At 40.4% G+C, this 20,945-nt stretch overlaps 1 protein-coding gene and 1 pseudogene across 1 annotated transcript; one reads left to right on the forward strand and one right to left on the reverse strand.

Annotated features, from left to right (window-relative positions):
• Nucleotides 1–987: 987 nt before the first annotated feature.
• On the reverse strand, nt 988–2,462 carry LOC140859484 (probable sarcosine oxidase). The gene has a single exon (XM_073261409.1). It carries the CDS (start codon nt 2,390–2,392, stop codon nt 1,145–1,147), a length of 1,248 nt encoding a protein of 415 aa, XP_073117510.1. The 5' UTR covers nt 2,393–2,462; the 3' UTR covers nt 988–1,144.
• A 74-nt stretch (nt 2,463–2,536) lies between these two features.
• On the forward strand, nt 2,537–4,144 carry LOC140859151 (probable sarcosine oxidase; annotated as a pseudogene).
• The last annotated feature ends 16,801 nt before the right edge of the window (nt 4,145–20,945 follow it).

Consider the following 20,945-nt stretch of genomic DNA (forward strand, 5'->3'; position numbering starts at 1 on the left):
TTGTCGACAGTATGGAATCCCGACCGTCATCTTGCATCTGAATCCTGATCGGTCTGAACCAACTAAATCAAAATTTAAAAAGCTGGCGCCATTCAGATAACAACCACCAGAGAGCGGATAAGGCAACCATAATCTTCATAACACGAAAATCTCTAAGACAGTTGGCGTATTATGCAAAATCTACCTCAAATTTTACATAATCATGCCAGCCCACTTACCGACTATGACTTCGACCTCCATCTATAAAAGGGGACAAAAAGAGAGATCCCAGATATGCAACAATTCTAAGCCCCACGCTCCTCTATCTGTTGGTTCTACTAGCTGATTTGAGCGTCAGAGAATCTCCACCAGAACAATTTTCGATCCGAATTTTTTTGTAGGTATACCAGTCGAAGGCCCCTATTCACACCCACAACTCCAGTTAATCCGGTGCCAATGAACTTTAGCATCAACAGAGCTCAAAGGCTTCAAGTCGGCTATATGTTAGCCTTTCTTTGCTTCTTTCTTTTTTTCCAAAGATGCTTTGGCTTGATTAAAGGCATATATATTTCTTATTCATGATGTGGTCAAAGCTCTTAGCCCTTAGGATTAGGTACATCAGAGAGAACTATATGAGCTGAGCTCGTGGAATGCATGGATTAAAGGTGAACACGGAATAGTAAGGTTGAGTGGACCTCAAGGTGCCCATAGACGAGCAGTTGGCTCACTCAGCCAACATGTTGAACTTCTTTATGATGTTTGAACCAAATTGCTTGAAATTATGAAGCATGACTTTATGTTTTGAGATATAAATCCAGATGCCAATTTGGTGAGCCATAAGTAAGTGTTTAGCTTTGTTCATAAGTATTTAGAAGCCCCCCCAAAAAAACTGTAGCTTAATTAACGTTCAATTTCCCACTGGTTTCACAATATTGGTTTCAAATCATTAACTACCTCTGAAAGCCTCTAGCAATATACTTTCAAGACCAATAAGCCAAGAACACATGATTCGAAATTAACCAGAGAGATTACACTGATCAATTGTTATCACAACATGGAAAACCTGAGGGCTAAGAAACAATAGCTTACAACTGGTGATGTTTCGTACTGCACTGAACTGAACCACTACAGCAGAACCTGAAGACAGGTGAAACAAGAAGGAAGCCTATTCATGGTTCCGGGAGACATGGGAGGATACTTGGTCCTCAAACTCCTTGGCATTCCCCTTTGGGTCCTCCTCAAACCTCCCCACCCTGAAGTGCTTCAGCTCAAACCCGGCAGCCTCTCCATGGATCGCCAGCTCCGCCAGAATCCTCCCCACCACCGGCCCCATCTTGAACCCATGACCGGAGAACCCTCCGGCGATCACCACCTCTTTCCCAAACTCCCCGCCGAGGAAATCGACGATGAAATCCCCGTCTGGGGTCATAGAGTACATACAATCCTGCTTCATGACCGGCTTCCCGGCCTCCACACGCCCCTCCAGCACCTGTTCGATCCATGGGATGACCGAGTCCACCAGCGCGCCGGAGCCCGATCGCCAGTCCCTCCGGTCGGGGTCGCAAGGGTGGCCCCCATCCATGGCAATCTTGATCAGCCCTGGGAACTCCAACGACGGCGTGCCATAGATGTGAGGCTCGCCGTAGCTGGCGAACGTTGGAAACCCGGTCTCCGGCGAGAATTCCTTCTCATGCCCCTCCTTGATCTTCCAGTAACAAACGGTCGTGTGCAGAGGCTGGATGGGCAAGACACGACCAGTTACCGCTTTAACTAACTTCTTCATCCAGGCTCCAACGGTAACCACACACTTCCTCCCCCAGAAGCGATCTCCACCGGCTGCTGAAACCCAGATGCCTCCTCCTTCCTCGTCTCTTTCGATGTCCTTCACCTCCATCCGATCTCTGAGAACGACTCCTCTTCGGATGGCCAATGCTTGGAACATGGCGACGGCCTTCGTCGGCTTGATGACGCCCCCGACGTTGGTCGCCACCCCCATCCACTGGTCGGGCAATTGGAAGGCACCAGAGAACATGTCATGAAGCTGGCTTCGATGGAGGATTTGAGAATTGATGGAGTTGGGCTCGCAGTTGGCGATCACGCACTGGAGTCTCTTGTCGGACGCTGGGCCGATGTCGAGATGTGGGGTCTTGGTGAGGACGCGGTAGCCGATCTCCGACTGTGCTGCTTCCCAGAGACGGTAGGATTCGAGGACCATGGAGGCGTAGTAGGCTTCGGGGTAGGTGGCTCGGATGGTCCGGGACTCGCCATGGGACGAGCCGAGGTGGTGCAAGAAGTCGAATTGCTCGAGTAGGAGCACCTTCTGGCCTCGCTTCGCCGCCTCGTAGGCGGTGCAGCTCCCCATGATCCCCGCACCGACGACGACTACATCGAACCGATCGCCGGAGAACTCCATCTCTCCTCCTCGTCTCGACACTGAAGGGGAGGGGCGGCAGTTTACCAAAAATAAAAAAACGGCCGGGCGGCTGTATAAAAAAGAGAGTGGAATGATGCCGAGAGAGAGCTGAGATTCCAAATACAGGTGGAGCCAGCTGGTGCGATGCCGCATGTGCGTACCTCGTGAAAAGATCTCTTTAGAGATATTTTAAGATAAATTATTGAAATATTTTTTAAAATTTTAGTTCAATTACATTGATTATATTTTAAAAAATATCTAATTAATTTTTTTAATTATCGATATATTTTTATACAATTCAACCATTTATTTTCGTTAATAAAATTTTTAAAATAACAAAAAATTTACCTTCTTTCTCCTCTCTCCTCCGCTGTTCCTCTTTCTCCCACTTCCATTTTTCTTTCACTTTTTCTTCTTTCTTTTCATCCATTTCTCCTCCTTTCCTTCATCCTCTTTCTCCTTCCTCCTTTCTTTTCCTCTCCTTTCTCCATCCATTTTCTTTCTCTCCTTTCTCCTCTCCTTTCTCCATTTATTCTCCTCTTTTTTTTCTCATCTCCTTCCTTCCCATCCCCTTCTCCTTCTCATCCTTTTCCTCCAAATCACCTATAAACTATTTTCCTATATGACGGCCTCCTCTCCTAGTGCATGAGAGAGAGATGGTTTAAAAATAATGATTATGTCACTATAATGTTTTGGGACAAATTTTGTCCAGCAACATAATGTCAACATTTGAAGCATGAGATAAGAGGATAACTCATCACAGCCTCTAATACCCAACATAAAATCATAGTCATCATCTAAGTTTTCCTGTTCGGCTGCTCTAAGCTTCCCACCCAATTGAGACTCCTGAGGAAAGAAAAAAAATAGAGGAAAAATCAGGAGAAAATAAAGAAAATTCGACGAAAACAAAGGAAAGGTAGGAAAAATTGAAAGATAAGAATTTTTACCACATAGATTGATCATTATTTTTTTCTTTTTGCTTCCTTTTCTTTTCATTTAATTTTTTTTTTTGGAGATCTACGGGAAAAAAGAGCACCTGAGGGAGATCGGAGGGGTTTCTTAAGTTTCTTAAGAGACGAGGAAGGAGGAGGTATCTGGGTTTCAGCTGCCGGTGGAGATCGCTTCTGGGGAGGAAGTGTGTGGTTACCGTTGGAGCCTGGATGAAGAAGTTAGTTAAAGCGGTTACTGGTCGTGTCTTGCCCATCCAGCCTCTGCACACGACCGTTTGTTACTGGAAGATCAAGGAGGGGCATGAGAAGGAATTCTCGCCGGAGACCGCGTTTTCGACGTTCGCCAGCTACGGCGAGCCTTACATCTATGGCACGCGTCGTTGGAGTTCCCAGGGCTGATCAAGATTGCCATGCATGGAGGCCACCCTTGCGACCCGACCGGAGGGACTGGGCGTCGGGCTCCGCGGCGTGCTGGTGGACTCGGTCATCCCATGGATGGAACGGGTGCTGGAGGGGCGTGTGGAGGCGGGAAACCGGTCATGAAGCAGGATTGCATGTATTCGATGACCCCGACGGGGATTTCATCGTCGACTTCCTCGGGGGAGTTGGGAAGGAGGTGGTGGTCGCCGGAGGGTTCTCGGCATGGGTTCAAGATGGGCCGGTGGTGGGGAGGATTCTGGCGGAGCTGGCGATCCTTGGAGAGGCGCAGGGTTTGAGCTGAAGCACTTCAGGTTGGGGAGGTTTGAGGAGGACCCAAAGGGAATGCAAGGAGTTTGAGGACCAAGTATCCTCCCATGCATGAATAGACTTCCTTCTAGTTTCATTTGTCTTCAGGTTCTGCTGCAGTGGTTCAGTTCAGTGCTGCACAAAACATCACAAGTTGTAAGCTATTATTTCTTAGCCTCTGCTTCTCCATGTTGTGATACCAATTGAACATTGTGATCTCTCTGGTTTGAGGAAGAAACTAAATGGGTAGATCAAAAAAATTCTATTCTATGAGAGAAAAAATTAACAAATACCATGAACAAAAAAATAAACAGTAGCCAAAAGGCTAAGATGAGGAAAGGCTGATGGACCATGAAGGAAGACCCATCATGGTGGAAGAAAGAAGAGGAAGGGGAGGAGGAGAATGGGTGGAGAAAGAAGAGGAGGAAAAATGAGAAGGGAGAAGGAGGAGGAAAGAAAGGAGGAGAAATGGATGAAAAAGAAGAGGAGGACGAGAAAGGAAAAAGGAAGGAAGTGGGAGAAAGAGGGACACCAGCCATAGAGAAAGAGGGAGGAGGAAAGAGATTGGTATTTTTATCATTTAAAAAATTTCATTAACAGAGGTAGATGGCTCGACTACATCGAAACATATTGATAACTAGAAGGGCTAGTTTGGTATTTTTTAAAGTACAGGGATGTAAGTGAAATTGAACTAAAGTAGAAGGGGTGTTCCTATAATTTATCCATATTTTTATACGATAATACTCCTATACCCTACAATATATACATCCCATTCATACCATCGATCACAATCGCTTATTTCTGTATGGTGCATAGGATATAATTTCTTCATCCAGACAAAGTAACAAACTTTGAGCCAGTTTTAAAAACGAGAAATTCTTTGTGCATCATAGGCGATGTAGAAAATTCGATGTAAAGTGCACCGCTTTATGTGATTGGTCCACATAGCTACCGCTTTTCAATGCATATTTAATGCCTACAATTCTATTTTTTTATTTAAAAATTTTATATGATAAAAATATTTATATTTTTTGAAAAAAATTATGACATCCTGTGAAATATTATGACTTCCTAAACGCAGGATGTCATAATACAACCCAAAAAATTATAATATTCTATGCATATTATGATATTCTGCATCAAATTATGACTTCCTACATGCAGGATGTCATAATATGGTCCAGAACATCATAATATGGCCCAGAATATTGTAATATAAAAAGGATATTTTTGTCCGACTACATTCCAACACGCATTTGCCTATAGCTTTACTTTTTTTCTGAAAATTTTGAATGACGAAAATACTCTTATTCTTTAGAAAAAATTATGACATCCTATGTCCATATTATGATATCCTGCATTATATTATGGCATTCTATGAATAAAAATTATGACTTTCTGTGTTATATTATGATATCCATTTCTAATCTAGTTTCTATATTATTCTATCCTAATTTAATCTGTATCAGCTCTTAATTCTAGGCAGCCCCAGACAACCTGAACCCATAGCATAAGATTTGATTTATAAGTAACTGAGGATGTGGCAGGTTAAATTGGGTGTCATGCGAAGTGGATTGGCTGGGTTTGGGTTAAGACATGTCAGGTTGATATGTGTTAGGGATTACTCAAATGGATAAATATTTTAAAGCTAAATTTTAGATAAATTTGGATTTTAACTTATGATGGGTTAAAACTAAACAATTTGGATCACTCAAGCCTCTATTCTGAATCCAACATGACTCCAAAATCAAAAAGATGCATGGGCCAATAGAACTTATATAAAGAAGAAGAAGACATTGGTACCATGATCTCTTAAATCAACTTGCCTGCTTTTACATAAGTATACTTTTCGCCATCCACGGATAGCATTTTAGCATCTTTATTTTTTTAAATACAGCACCGGATATTTTCAACCCAAGTTTGTAGCGAGCATTTCCTTATAATATGCCTTATTCATTAGAGACAATATGAAGATAAACATAAATATTATTTTTAAAATTTAACTTTAATATAACTATCATAAAATATATCTTATCATCTTATCGAAAGCTTATTTTGAATCAGAATCTAGATCAAGTTAAAATAATTAAAATAAATTTCGATATATATAAATTCCAACAATTTTTTTTATTTAGCCAAGAAATATATAAATCCAAACCGAATAAACTAAAGGTTGGAGTAATTTTTGATTTTGTCTCGATCTAACTCAAGTTGCACGCTGTTGGTCGAGATGAGGTTGTTACGGTGTCATAGCCACTAAATTTGATGAATTAATTAGCAATAAATTCTCTTGCGAACTCGAAATAAATATACAATAAGGACTTTGTTTGGAAGACTGGCTAACTTCTTTCCTTTTTATCTCCTTGTCATTGACGATCTATTCCAAGTCCACGCAGGTGGGGACGACCTACCCAAAATCCAGAACTAAGACTTCAACTTATTAGACCAGAGGGCCAGCCATCATTTTCATGTAACGTATCCCTTGCAAGTAAAAAAAATTGAAGAGATAAAGATTTGAGTGTTCAAATTGGATTGATCGGCTCATAGATGTCACAATCATATGACGTTTTTAAACTATACTTAAATCATCCTTACCAATGGATTTGATAAAGATGGACTTCGATATTGGCATGAATTGGATTTTATTGCTGAACCTCAATCACAAATTGCGACTTAAAAAATCAGCAACCAACTATGGTGTGCCAGCGTGGAACAAAACATCCATTTTTCATGGATCTTGAGGCCTAACTAGTGATCTGCATCAAATAATGTTTTTTTCTTTTTGGGGGTTGGGGGTGTCAAGGAAGACAGAAAAATAGAGAAAAGAAGACAGAGAAGCCAAGATAGGCAAAAAAATCAAGGAAGACGTAGATAATTGCAACCCATGGAGTTCATTTGCAAAAGAAAGGAAAATTTTAGGGTATCAGTGAACCTTGCAACTCATCAAAGTTGCTTCATCACTGGCGGCATAATTTCTCTCTCTGTTCACATGAGCAACTACGAAGGACTCTAAATTTGAAATTATATGGTGAATGTCCATGAGGAGAGGATTGAGGATCGTTCTGTTCAATTTCTGATTCATCTAATCTATGACAGCGTTAGAATCTCTCTTAAGCAAACTTTTGGGACAGTTCAATATAAAACTGCTGCCATTAGCCCTCCCCACATTGTAATAAATTTTAGAAAAGAAACTGAAATTATTAGGATGCATCTTGAGCCAGCAAGGAGAACTCTATCAAAGGGTTCTCTAATTAAGAATCCAGCACCACCATACCAATTCTTGTACTTTCATTAATCTGGAACGAGGGGATATCTAACAAACCTAGATCAAAGTGTAGGGAAACTTATTGATGAGCTCCTATAAGAAGGAATGTTTTAACACGATAATGAACATTGCATGATGCTCCCGCACATGAGAAGGGATTTTGATCTCACCGAAGGAGTCGCTATAAGCTCTCTCTCAGAAAATATATATATATATATATATTAATTGGATCGGCTCATCATGGATGACTAATAATCTATTAGTCGGAAGGAGGGAAAAGAAATTAAATACATTCTCTTTCATTTCATGCGTAATAATAAGATGTGCTACAATATATTTAAATTTTTTTCCTCTTTTCAATTAATAGATTATTAGTGGTCCACGATGAGTAAGATCCGACTAATAATTTTTTACTACTATTTGCTCCTTTAAGAGGGTCCTAGCCAATAAGCTTCTAAACGATTAGTGTTAACGTTTGGTATGATAGAAGGTCATGCAGAAAATAATTCTATCTTACATGCCAACTGTTGCTACTTAAATTAGTCAAGGTCGGATGACGGACACCTGATTTTCGTGTAGGGATGCTGGTGTTGGAGTGACCAGCAAAATAAGTTTCAAATCGAAAGTTGTGGCTGTTAGATGTGTGTCCTAGAAGTCAATCTTGACTGACACATATTTTTCTCCAGGGTATGTTTTGTACTTGTTGGGCTGTCTTTATAACCAATCATGTCTTTTGTGTCCATGATTTATCCTAAAAATTAATAAAGATGATTTTGTATATTCTCAAGGTGTTGAGAATTTGAGACATACATCATTAGTGGTTAATTTCTAAATGCTTCCGATCGAAGGATCGTCACGAAGGACAGTGATTAATTCATTTGAGATCGGTGCACGGATCACGTCCCTTTAGGATAGATGAGTCTCGAGTCTGTGGTGTAAAGACACTGGGATAAGAGTGCAGGTGGTTGTTAGAGAAAAATTTGTACTGAGCGTGACCAACACGAGAAACCACTTGGATGTCTACTCACTCATCAGTGGTCTTTCTCGATGCTGCAGTGCTGTGACTGATCTTTTGACCTACAGTGTGTTGGCTATTCGCAACGAGGCTATATAGTTTGACTGCATATTCTCTTGGTTTCTGGCCATATAGGTCCTTGCTATGTATATTGGCTATATAGGTTCAGGTTCACTGTTTGGAGTAGGATGCATTTAGATGGAATCTATCGAACTTGATAGAAAAGGAGAAGTCCTATGCGATTCGTAAGATTGAGTTCAGAAAATCTCTGACCAGAGTAAGTGTGAATACGGAAAAAAAATTTCATGAGATTCACAAATGAACTCGAGTCGAGCCAATCTAGCCATATGACTGACGATGGGATTTGACGAGTTCTCCATGACCTCCGTCCAGTCGGGACTCTCGATAGAGGGATGGTATCACATGATAATTGTACCTAGAGGTTCACTTTTCTGTTCTACTGGGTTGCCACTACATGTTGCTAAAATCACTGGTGGATCGTGAGAACTCACTAAGATTATTTTCAGATCAACGATCTTTGTTGAGGTGAGTTGGAATCATTTCAGCTCATCGAAAAAAGTTTCGATGATACTGTGATGGAGATCATGGTATGTTTTACTATCAGACAGAATAGAACTTGAGGGGTTACACATAAAAGGAGCTTGACTTGATCAATGGTTTGGATTATATTTGAATTATCAATTAGATTGATAGTTTGAATATTAAAAATTACTAATTTATAAGCATTACAGTTTTGGCAGCTGCTAATTATTGGCGTAGGGACTTAATTACAAGTATTGTAATTTTTTTTAGATGATTAAATTATGAATTAAATTTTGATTAATTTAAATTAAATTTAATTTAATTAAACTTAATTTAATTTAATATTAATTAGATTCAATTATTCAATCTTTACTCTCTGCGATCAATTCTTTCAGCTTCTAACACTCTAGCTCGAATCCTAGATATCTACCACTTAATCGAAATTGATTACATATTTTGGCTTAAAAATCTAAGAATAGTTTTTAGCTTTTAAAAATTAAACCATGTTCTTGATCAAATTAATCCAATGTCATCAGCTTATCCAATCTATAGTCAACGAGCTATACTTGACAAATGGTTGGATATTGACAATTAGGTTTGATGCTATAAATTGGATTCCATAGTCGATGAGATCCAATATATACATAAGGACATGTAGACTGTCAATGACATGTTGATTCATCTGTAATAATTGTGAGATGATCAGAGTCACACAATGCATAAAATGTGTAATGGGCAGTTTGTCCATGATCGATGATCAAGGATATTAAAAAACTTGAAAAGCTCGATATGACTATGCATAAGAAATTGCTAATGGATTTGATCTTGCAATTTTTGATTCATATAGATAGTTTATAAAATTATTATGTGAATAAATATTATAGTACCTTAACTGAATTGGTCGATATGCTAGTAACTAAGGGATCTTGAGAAGTTCAGAAGTACATACCTGGAGAACCTAAAAGAAATATTTACTACTTTCGAAAGGTATATCGAATTGCTCAAAATTAATTTTATGATTTTCTCTTTTTATTAGACTTTAGTGCATATTACATACTTTAATATAAAGTTTAAGGAAGGAAGAGAACTGAGGGAAGGTGAAGTGACTCTTTTGAGTCAGCAATGGTGCAAAAATTATACTAGGCTATGGGCACCTAATCTTGATGATTACCATTTGGATTTAATTGTTTATCATTTGCATGGTGTGATATATTTGTAAAAATTATTTGACCAAAATAGTGAATGCCATTTGGTCTGAGAGATTCAAAACCAAATAACCTGAAGTATATAGATGGTTCTTTTTGACTAGGTCATGTATGAGAAGAAATAATTTACCGACTGGAGAAAATAGATTTTTGGGCTCATTGACTGTTAAGTGATATCTAGTCTGTGAATCATCTCTTTGAAGATTAATAATCAAGCTGTCCTTTATAGGTAAAAAGAATAGGACCATTGAGATACTTGTCCTAGTATATATACGATGTGTATGGCCCATTTGATGAGCCAGACTAGGAGGTTATCACTACTTCATCACCTTTACTGATGAACAATCATGGTATAGGTATATATATGAGATACAAATCTGAAAGATTTTGAAAGGTTCAAAGAATTCAGATATGAAATAGAAAAGATAAATCGAAAAAATTTTAAAGGTACTTCGATCAGATCGAAGATGCAATACTAAATAGAAAATTTATCAATTATCTAAATAAAATGGCACAGTGTTATGATGGAATTCTCTTTGTACACCTTAGCTCAATGGTGTATCTATGAGAAGCGATGGCATTATATGAGATATGGTCCAGTCCATCATGAATATCACTAGCTCAATTATTATTTCTTTAGGAATAAGATTTAATTTTTAAAATTTAAATTAAGTTTTGTCTAAAGTTGGTTTCACCGCACCATATGAGATATGATATGGTGGACAAATTAGAGGATAGGTCTGTGAGATCTCATTTATAGGATATCCCAAAAGGTGTTTGAAATATCATTTTCTCTTCCCAGTAGTTCACAATGTGATTGTGAGCAATCATACTATTTTCATGAAAATAGTAGGAGGATGAACTCAAAGAGAAAGTCTCTAAAGAATAATGAGTCATAAGACCTATATAATCTATTTAAGATGAGTCAGTATATGCAGTACTTCCTCTACTTCATCGATCTAGTAGGATCTCCTATCCTTTAGAAAGATACTTGGTATTCTTACAAAGGATTCAGAAAAAATTTTTCTCGAGGGAGATTGGGAACATAGGGATGATCCCAAAATCTACAACAATATGATATGAGGAATCATGTGGTTACATGAAGGTCAGTGGGAGGGTTCCATGCTGACATCGGTTATGATGTGGTTATATATAAAATTTATTTTTCAAGGACCTAGGTCAAATATTCTGAAAATAAAAGGTCTATAGAGATAGATCCTGAAAGAATATTTGATTTTCACAGATAAGTACATAGAAGAGGTGCTGAAAGGGATCGGCATTGAAACCTCCAAGAGGGATCCGTTATCCTCTTAGGCATGGATGTATGCCATGCTATGTACTCAACTTGGTATATCTTGTGGTAAAAGTCACCAGCAGATATTAGTCGAATCCAGGCTAGGAGCATTGGATTGCTGTGAAAATATCCCTAAGTACTTGAGAAACACTAAGAGATTATTTCTCGTCTTTGAAGAAGGATTGAGCTAAGAGTGGGAGGATACACTGATGCTGATGGTAGAATATCTACATCAGTATATATTCTTGAATTATATTAGTTTGATTTATTGGAAGGATTCCAAATAATCAATCAGTGGAAGCTGAATATACTGTAGATGTGCAGGATATGTTCTGGTTCTTATGATAGTTGCAGAACTAGATATCATACGATTAGATGCTATGATATTGTACTACAAAGATAATGATCCATAGTCCTCGCTAAGGAACCAAGAACTCACTAGAAGTCCATGCACATAAAACAGATATATGCGATTACCTCAAGTAGAAATACATGAAGGTGAAGAGAGTAGACTCCATATAAATGTGATAGGCCCAAGTCTCTTAGCCAGCTAAATATCAAAGCCTATCTTCAAAAGATGGGGCTTAGGTATATGGCAGATTGGCTTTAGTGCAAGTGGAAGTTTGTTGGATGTGTGCTCTAGAAGTCAATCTTGGCTGACACATATTTTTCTCTAGGGCATATTTTATACTTGTTGGGCAGTCTTTATAACCAATCATGTCTTTTGTGTCCATAATTTATCCTAAAAATTAACAAAGATGATTTTGTATATTTTTAAGGTGTTGAAAATTTGAGATATACATCATTATTGATTAATTTCTAAATGCTCCCAATCAAAGATCGTCACAGAGGACAGTGATCAATCCATTCGAGATCGATGTACAGATCACCTCCTTTTATGATGGATGAGTCTCGAGTCTGTGGTATAGAGATACTGGGGTAAGAGTACAGGTGGTTGTTAGAGAACAACTTGCACTGAGCGTGACCAATACGAAAAATCACTTGGATGTCTACTCACTCGTCAGTGGTCTTTTTCGATGCTACAGTGATTTGATTGATCCTTTGACCTGCGGTGTATTGGTTATTCATAGTGAGGCTATATAGTTTGACTGTATATTTTTTTGATCCCTAGCTATATGGATCCTTGCTGTGCATGTTAGCTATGTAGGTTCAGATTCACTATTTGGAGTAGGATGCATCTAGATGGAATTTATCGACTTTGGTAGAAAAAGAGAAGTCTTATGTGATTCGTAAGACTTAATTCAGAAAATCTCTAGCTAGAGTAAGTATGAATACTGAAAAAAAAATTTTACGAGATTCACAAATAAACTCGAGTCGAGCCAATCTAGCTATATGACTGACGATGGAATTTGACGAGTTCTCCATGACCTCCGTCAAGTCAGGACTCTCGATAGAGGGATTGTATCACACGATAACTATACCTAGAGGTTTACTTTTGTGTTCTTCTGAGTTGCCACTACATATTGCTAAGTATCACTGGTGGATCGTGAGAACTCACTAAGATCATTTTCGGATCAACAATCTTTGTTGAGGTGAGTTGGAATCATTTCAATCCATTGAAAAGAATTTTGATGATACGATGATGGAGATCATGGTATGTCTCACTATCAGACAGAATAAAATCTAAGAGGTCACACACAAAAGGAGCTTGACCTGATCAATGACTTGGATTATGTTTGAATTATCAATTGGATTGATAGTTTGAATATTAGAAACTGCTAATTTGTAAGCGTTACAGTTTTGACAGCTGCTAATTGTTAGCGTAGGAACTTAATTGCAAGTGTTGTAATTTTTTTGGGACTAATTAAATTATAAATTAAGTTTTAATTAATTTAAATTAGATTTAATTTAATTAGATTTAATTTAATTTAATATTAATTGAGTTTAATTATCCAAATCAGATTTGGATTTTAAGCTAGATTGGATCAGGCTTGACAGTCTTTTCGAATACGGCTCGTTTCGGACTTGATTTGAAACTGATTGAGGCTCTATTTGAACCAGATGAACTATGAATCAGAGAGCCCAAGTTCTTTTAGACTCTCTCTCCAAAAATCATATCAAAAAGAGAAGTGAGGCATTATTTTTCTCATCCTTCTTTCTTCATGTGCGTGAAAGGAGAGGGGGCGCCAATAGTTGGTGCCCCACCTTATCTAGAATTATTTTTCATCTAGATCTTTTTATTTTTAAATTTGATTCAAAATAGGATAAAAATCTCTCAGATTAAGATATGAAAGTATTTTTTTGTGTGACAAAAAAATTAGAGAAAAAGGATGTGCGTTGGTTTTGTGCGTGAAAGATCTTTCTGATTTCGTTTTGGCACACCAACTTTTTCTTTCCTTTCTTACACACCATACATTCCCTATTTGATAAGATATGATCTTTATCTCTAAGGGGCGTGTGGGATAGGGGGTGTGTGTGACAAAAATTAAAAAAAGGGGATGGGTGAAGAGAGTGTGTGCATGAGATAAGATAGGTCTCTTCTTTCATATATCTATCCTTCATATCTATGCCTCCTCTTGTCTTCTCCGCTTCATGTTCATGCCCAGATCGGATAGAAATCAAATCTAAGAGAAAAAAAAAGAGAGAAAAAGGGAAGAAGAAGGATTCTTCTTCTCTTTATGATGATTTGATTCAGATCCCATCAGATTTGTGTGAAAAAGTTTGTGCAGCGATCTCCTTCTTCAAGATCTAGAAGAAGAGATCTAGATCCAAGGATGAGGAACGAGATCTACAAGGTGCTAGCACATCGGTGATCTCGATGCTCTGATCAGACAGCTCTGTGTGGATACCAGCAGAGGTCGGATGCGTGTGCGACTACGATCAGAACCCGGGACATCCGCAGGATTAGAGGTATGGAGATCTGATCTCCGTTTGTTTTTTCTAGCGGTTCATTTTTCTATTTCAGATTTCAGATCATGATTATATATTTGTATCAAGTTTCTTACTACGATTTTCAAATCTGATCTGATACATGAATAAATTAAAATTATTTTAATTTATTTATTTTCACTATGTAGATGTCTAGAAAAAGTTTTGAACTACACATACGAAATCGTAGTCATTTTCCAACAGTGGCTTCGACGAGGATCCTTCGATGCTCAAGTCAGAGAAGCAAAGAACAAAGAAGCAGCAACGAGTTCTCTGAGAGAGATTTGATATGATTTACCTGGATCCTTGGGGCTCTAGTTGTTTATATAGAAAGATGTCAGATGGCTGGATTGTTAGCTGTGAGATCGCACGATCCTGAGATTATCGGACCATTAGATATACCAAATTGGGATGAGGTAATTCAGCTCTTAATCACTCCTGTGAGATCAGGAGAGATGGTTACGTCAGATCTTATCTATTCGGGATGAACAGCTGTCGTATATGATGAAGAGATAAGTCGGCAGAGGCAACTCGGATTAAAACTCGTAGATGCCTGAACTCAATAGAGAGATGGACTCCTCAGCCCATATGACGGTCAGCGATCGTGTTAACGATCCGAGAGCTTAAAATATCCTATGATGCAGTGCCGATCTAAGGTGCTCACGGTAACCACCGTAATACTACCCCCTACTCTCGAGTCAGAATCAGACGAAGAGAGTACTCCAAAAGTACCTCAGATCCGATGCTGTGCATTCTTATTTTTATGCCTGCTTTTAAGGCTCGTGACGTCAGCTGAATACGACTGACGCAGATGGGCATAACTAATGGGACTACTCAAACGACGGTCCCTTCGAAGTTTTAATTACTTTACGGTGGCTTTTCATTTTCTTCCTCTTTTAATTTTATGCTTTGAAGGTAGCACTTTGAAGGCATAGGTAGCCATAGATTTTGTCTTATTATGATTCTTTGGGGTAAGATGGATTCACAGCGCGTGAAGAGACTTGAGCAAATCCTGGCTCGTAGGAGACGGATTGTGGTTTCGATTGCTGAAGCAGAATCCATGGTCAGAAAAAAAGAACATGCCACTCCTGTCTTGAACCCACATCCCTACCATTGGAAATCGTGATGCAGAATTCTCCAAGAAAATTTTTGATCGACGGGGCACCATTGGAGATAGCTCCAAAAATGAGTGTCGAGAGATGCTCCAAAAAGGATCTGATCGAGACAGCACGGATGGAGAAGGCGGTTGACACCCCGAAGAAGGATCTGATGACAGTGATGGAAACTGAGAGATCTCTGGAGATAGCAACTTCTGTTTGATGCTTTCTTGCATCCACTTCTCCTACGGGATCCTCAGATCCGATGCTTCGTGCTCCATCCGTAGGAGAGAACCTTCAATCGATAGCAGAGAACCTAAGAAATCTCCTACCACCGGTCGAGAGGTTGTTCCTCAATAAACAAAAAAAGGAGAAGTGATCTGCCGATGCTTTAAGATCCCTTGTGCTTGTGAACGAATGTTTGGCGAGCCTCGTAAGTTTCAATCTTAATGTTTTGACAATGGAAAAGGAGGAGATTAACTTGCTGAAGTATCAATTAGAGCAGCTAGAAAGAAATAATACTGAGCTAGTCAAGAAACTCAATTTTACTAAGGAGGCTCTTCAGGAATCTCAGGAGTTGATTCTCCATCAGGATGAAGAACTGCAGCAGATCGAAAGATAACTTGAGGCCTTCAAGCAATAGAAATTCAAGGATGATAAAAAGGTCGAAGATCTTGAAGAGCAGATTAGCACCCTCAAGAGATAGAGGTCCGAGGTCGAGAGAGACGGTCGTTGGGCCCGTGATGACCTAGAGCATCTAAGGAGGACATTCGAAGCGGGAAGAGGTTCTCCTCATCTTGGGATACACTCTCGAAGGAGCCCCAGTGGTGGTCCGTTCAAGAGGGCCAGACATTCGAGGAGACGAGCCATGGAGAAAGAGCTCCTTGAGGAGCCGAACGCTCTGCTTTCAAGAGAGTTCAGGTCTCTCCAGAGCCACTCTCTGAAGTCCAGGAGATCGGATCGGAGGTGGAGCACCTGAAGAAAAGGTTGGAAGAGAGAAAGATAAATCATAAGCTTCTCTAGAGCAAATTTATAGATCAAGAGATTTTACTCAAATATGCTGAAAGCAGGAGAAAGCAGCTGGAGAAAGAAGAGGCTAAGATCATAGACCAAGCTTGCAGGGCAACATTCTTCGCGGGCATCGAGAAGTGCAAGTCTATTGCCCAAGTGCATCTTCCTCCTGACTTCATTCAGCATCTTTAAATTGATTGTCCGGATAAGGATTTACAGATGGTGTTGTTAGATAACTTGTCGAGATTTATGATGATGTCCCACCTTCCAAATGAGATGGATAAGACCGATACAGCCATCCAGACCGAAGGCATCATTAGCACTGACAAATACCATCCCGCAGACAACTGCTCCGACAATCTTGCTGAGGAATGATTAATGCCCCCTTCTTCTTTTATTCTTTGTGATCTGAGGTCCCTGGTCTTGTAATAAAATATTCAAAGGGACAAATGTAATCTTTTTTTGATAAATATAAATTATAATTTTAAATGTGTGAATCAAAATCTTTAGCATATGCTCGATCTCTAGCTATAACTACAAAACTTGATTAGAGTAATAGCCCAGACGAATACTTAGCCTGTGTTACGCTTCAAGCGAGGCATGGGCCGAGCTGAAAGTAAGGTAAAAATTTGAGCTGGCTCTAGCTGCGGTTTAGAATTGCATGAGATTATAATTCTCATTATGATTTGGGATGAATTTTCATATCTGTCATACAGATTTTGAAAAAGGTTGGAATTTGAATTGCATCCACGTGGGAAAAATTGGTACATGTCTGTACACATTTCTTCGAAAGTGGTATGAAGTATGATTCATCTGCCACTAGCATTAACTACCATATCGACGGCAATAATCATGTCTGTTGGTGCAAAAATCCGCTCGCGTCGGAGAAGCTGGAGTCGAGGAAGTCGCGGTCGCCGCCGGGACCTGCAAAGGAAGTCTAAACCGAAGGTGGGGTTGCTCCAGCAAGACCCTCCGACGCTCAAGTCAGTTCTCTGCCTCAACAAGAATGGAGTGCTCGAACGGAGAATTTAGCAGAGTTTTTAGATGAAAGATAAAAGCTTATAGAATAACGTATCTGGAGCCCCCTTTTATAGGCGGAGGGGGCAGTAGCCTGACAGCGACATCTGTAACCGTCTGGCAGTGGGCTGCCCAGGGTCAGGCGGAGTTTGCTGCGAAGAGTAGTGGAGTGGATCCGTGGCTATCACCGGGGTGTGCCACGTGGAGTCTGTCGCAGGGAGTGGAGCGGCGTCTGTTGTCACGACTTGCCAGCGGATGGGAGAATCGTGCGGTATCCATCGCAGGAAGTGGAGCAGGATCGTGGCCGTTATTGTGGCCTGCCAGGGAGTAGTGGAGCTGTGCGGAATCCGCCGCAGGAAGTGGAGCAGGATCGTGGCCGTTATGGTGGCCTGCCAGGGAGTGCAGATCCGTCGGCTGAAGTTCGGCAGCGGTCGGAGTCCGGCTCCCGTAGGGGTCCGGGCGGAGTCCTCCTTGCGGTTGGGGTCGTGGGTGGAGCCCGGCTCCCGTAGGAGTCCGTAGGAGTCTGGGCTGAAGCTTGATGCTCAGCACTGAGGGATCTCATGCTAGCGAGCGAGCTACTCTCTGGACTACTCCTCCCTGCTGATGCGAACGAGCTGTTGAACGTCCCTCGAAGAGAGATGAGGAGAGGAGCCATGGATTGCCTCATCTGGGTATATTGAAACTTTCTCATTTAGCACTTACTATATGCTCATTTATCACTTATAAATTTTTCTTCACTTATCAGCTCACCCATTACCTGAACGGATATATTGAAAGATCCCGTGAGCTAGCTAAAGAGGCGAAGAAGTCTGGGCTCGAAGCTAAGATGCTCAAAAGAGCAAAAGAGAAGGCCGAGAAGGAAGTCAGTGAAATCTCCATGAAAGTCGACACCGCAAAGAGGAGAGCCGAAGATGCTGAGACGGTGTTGAGGAAGGCCGTTGAGGAGAATTCTTGACTGCTAGAAAAAAATAAAAGAGCTGAAGGTCTGACTAGGGGCAGAGGAGAAGTGAATAGCCGAGGCTGCTTCTAAAGCTATGGAAAACTTTCGAACCTCTAAAAAATATGATGAAGAAAGGGCTGAATATTTCGTTGATGCTTATGATGTCGGAAGGCAGTCTATCCGAATCTGAGTTACTGCCAAATATCTTGATCTGGACTTAAATTTTTTTGATAAAATTTAGGATCCTACTTCGGTGAATGTCTCAGCGGCCAGCACATCAGCTCCAGGCACCATTCTGTAATTTTTATATTTCTCTTTTTCATGTTTGGATCCCTTTAGGATCATTTGTATGAAAATTTTGAAAAGAATAAAATGAGTAGAATCTCTTTGTTATACCTCGACTAGTGGACTTACTTATGCTGATTTGAGGTAATTTAATTTGAACGATAACCTCATTTTACTCCCTTAAATATGGATGATTATGGAGAATGACGGTCGATGACTCACTCAATAAGGTCACACCTGGAGATGGCACAGGACCTAAGAAAATATGCCACATAGGCCCATCCCACTTTGCGAAGCATCGCAGGGATTTATTTCCTCTTCGAAGAAAATGCATCATTAACTGCTTGGCCATTAACTCCAAAGAAGCATCGATTGGCGATTGATGTAGTTGCCAGCACTTATAAATAGAGAGCCAGAGAGCAAAAGAATCCCTACTTCTCCTTCTGTGGTAAAAAATCCTCTTCTTCGCCTGCTGCCATGTCATTGCCTTCGAATCTGTCACCTTTGGAGTAGATCAAGCAACGGGTGAGAGAGCGAAATGCTTTTACAAGGGATGCCCATCAGAGGCATTTAGCTTATGAAAGGAAGAGAGTTAGGCAGACCAGTGCATCCTCTTCTCGTGGGGTTCCCCCTTCTTCTAGAGCTACCGCTTCAAGGATGACGCCGGCGTCACCATCACCATTTCCTCCGCTTAAGCACATCCCGCCTGCAGTTCAGGAGTGCTGTATTGTGGAACTCCAAAATTCTACGGCATTCAGGAGGAAAATGCTTGATGTCACTGCCGCCATCTTCATCTAGAGCTTCGACAATTGCAAGGCCCGTCTACAGAAGATAATGCTATATCTAGAACTTCACAGCATACAGGATGGCAGTACCGATGAAGAGATGGAGATCTTGATGGGTGAAGATTGAATCAGCTCACTCGGATGGTGAGGAGATGAAGTCCTCAATGGACAAAGATCGAACCAACTCACTTGGCTGATCTGATGTTCCGTCGATTACAGTGGGATATCCCTCCTTATCTTTTTTTCTTATTTTGCTCTCCTTCTCTCATCTTCTTCTTCTTCCTCTTACCTTCCTTGTTTTCTTTTTTTGTTTGCAAGACACTGTCTGGAGCAATCATCCTTTCTTTGTAAAGCGTATATCAACTTTTTCTTTGTAAAGACTTTAATAAAAAGAAATGCTTGGTTTTCGACTTCAAATTTATATCTGTGAATTTTGTATGAATTTTACTTGGCTCGTAGAGAATAGCTCAGGCAAATGCTTAGATCGATGCGAGGAGATGTTTACTGCTCAGCTCAGCACGAGTAGAGTTCTAGGTAGCTTAGCTTTAGCATAACTGAGGCATCATAATAATTATCTCAACACTACCCCCCTACTCCTGAGTCTGAAACAATACTTCAAGCGAAAGGAATGCTTGTGCCTATGGCATCTAGGGTTCTTCAACGATGTTTGAGGGTAAGATTAGTTATCCCTTCGGAGATTCTCTAAGGGTCTCCTTTCACTTCTCAAACGACTCGAACTCTACAGGGGTCTGGTAAGTTAGCTGTGTGTCTGTGACGATCTTATGCCTACGGCATTTAGCACTTCTCATCTTTACATGAGAGGCAGTGTGTGCAAGCGGCAAGCTTGTACCTGCAGTATCTTGTGCTCTCGATGACCTTCTGAGGGTCTGATTAATTTTTTCTTCGGAGGTTTCCTAAGGATCTCCCTCTACTTCTCGAGTGACTCAGACTCTGCAGGAGTCTTATAATTTAGCCCCGCTTCGGAGTCGTCGAAGTCTTCTCGAGGGCCTGATAAGTTAGCTCTCACGAGTGACATTATGTACTTATGGTGATCTTGTACCTGCGATATCTAGCACTTCTCATCTTTGCGCGAGAGGCAATGTGTGCCAGCGACGAGCTTGTGCCTACGGCATTTTATACTTTCGACGGTCTTTTGAGGGTTTGATTAGTTATCTCTCTGGAGATTTCCTAAAGGTCTCCCTCCACTTCTCGAGCGACTCAGATTTTGCAGGAATTTTGTAAGTTAGCCCCACCTCAGAGTCGTCGAGGTCTTCTCGAAGGTCTAATAAGTTATCCCTCGTGCCAGTTGCTCGTTGTTATGGTTCAGGGTCTCAAGTAGGAGGAGGAGGAGGTGATGCTTGGAGAACTCGAGTGCCCATCACAAATTAATGAAGTAGAAGGAGAATACAACTCTTGAAGGACTCTGGTGCTCATCACAAATGGATGATCCTACAAATTTTATTTTCATAAAAAATAAAATATTATTACATCATTGGTAATATATGCAGATGTTCGTTGAGTTCAAATTGGA

The sequence above is a fragment of the Elaeis guineensis genome, chromosome 7, assembly GCF_000442705.2.
Source record: "Elaeis guineensis isolate ETL-2024a chromosome 7, EG11, whole genome shotgun sequence".
Taxonomy (NCBI): Eukaryota; Viridiplantae; Streptophyta; class Magnoliopsida; order Arecales; family Arecaceae; genus Elaeis; species Elaeis guineensis.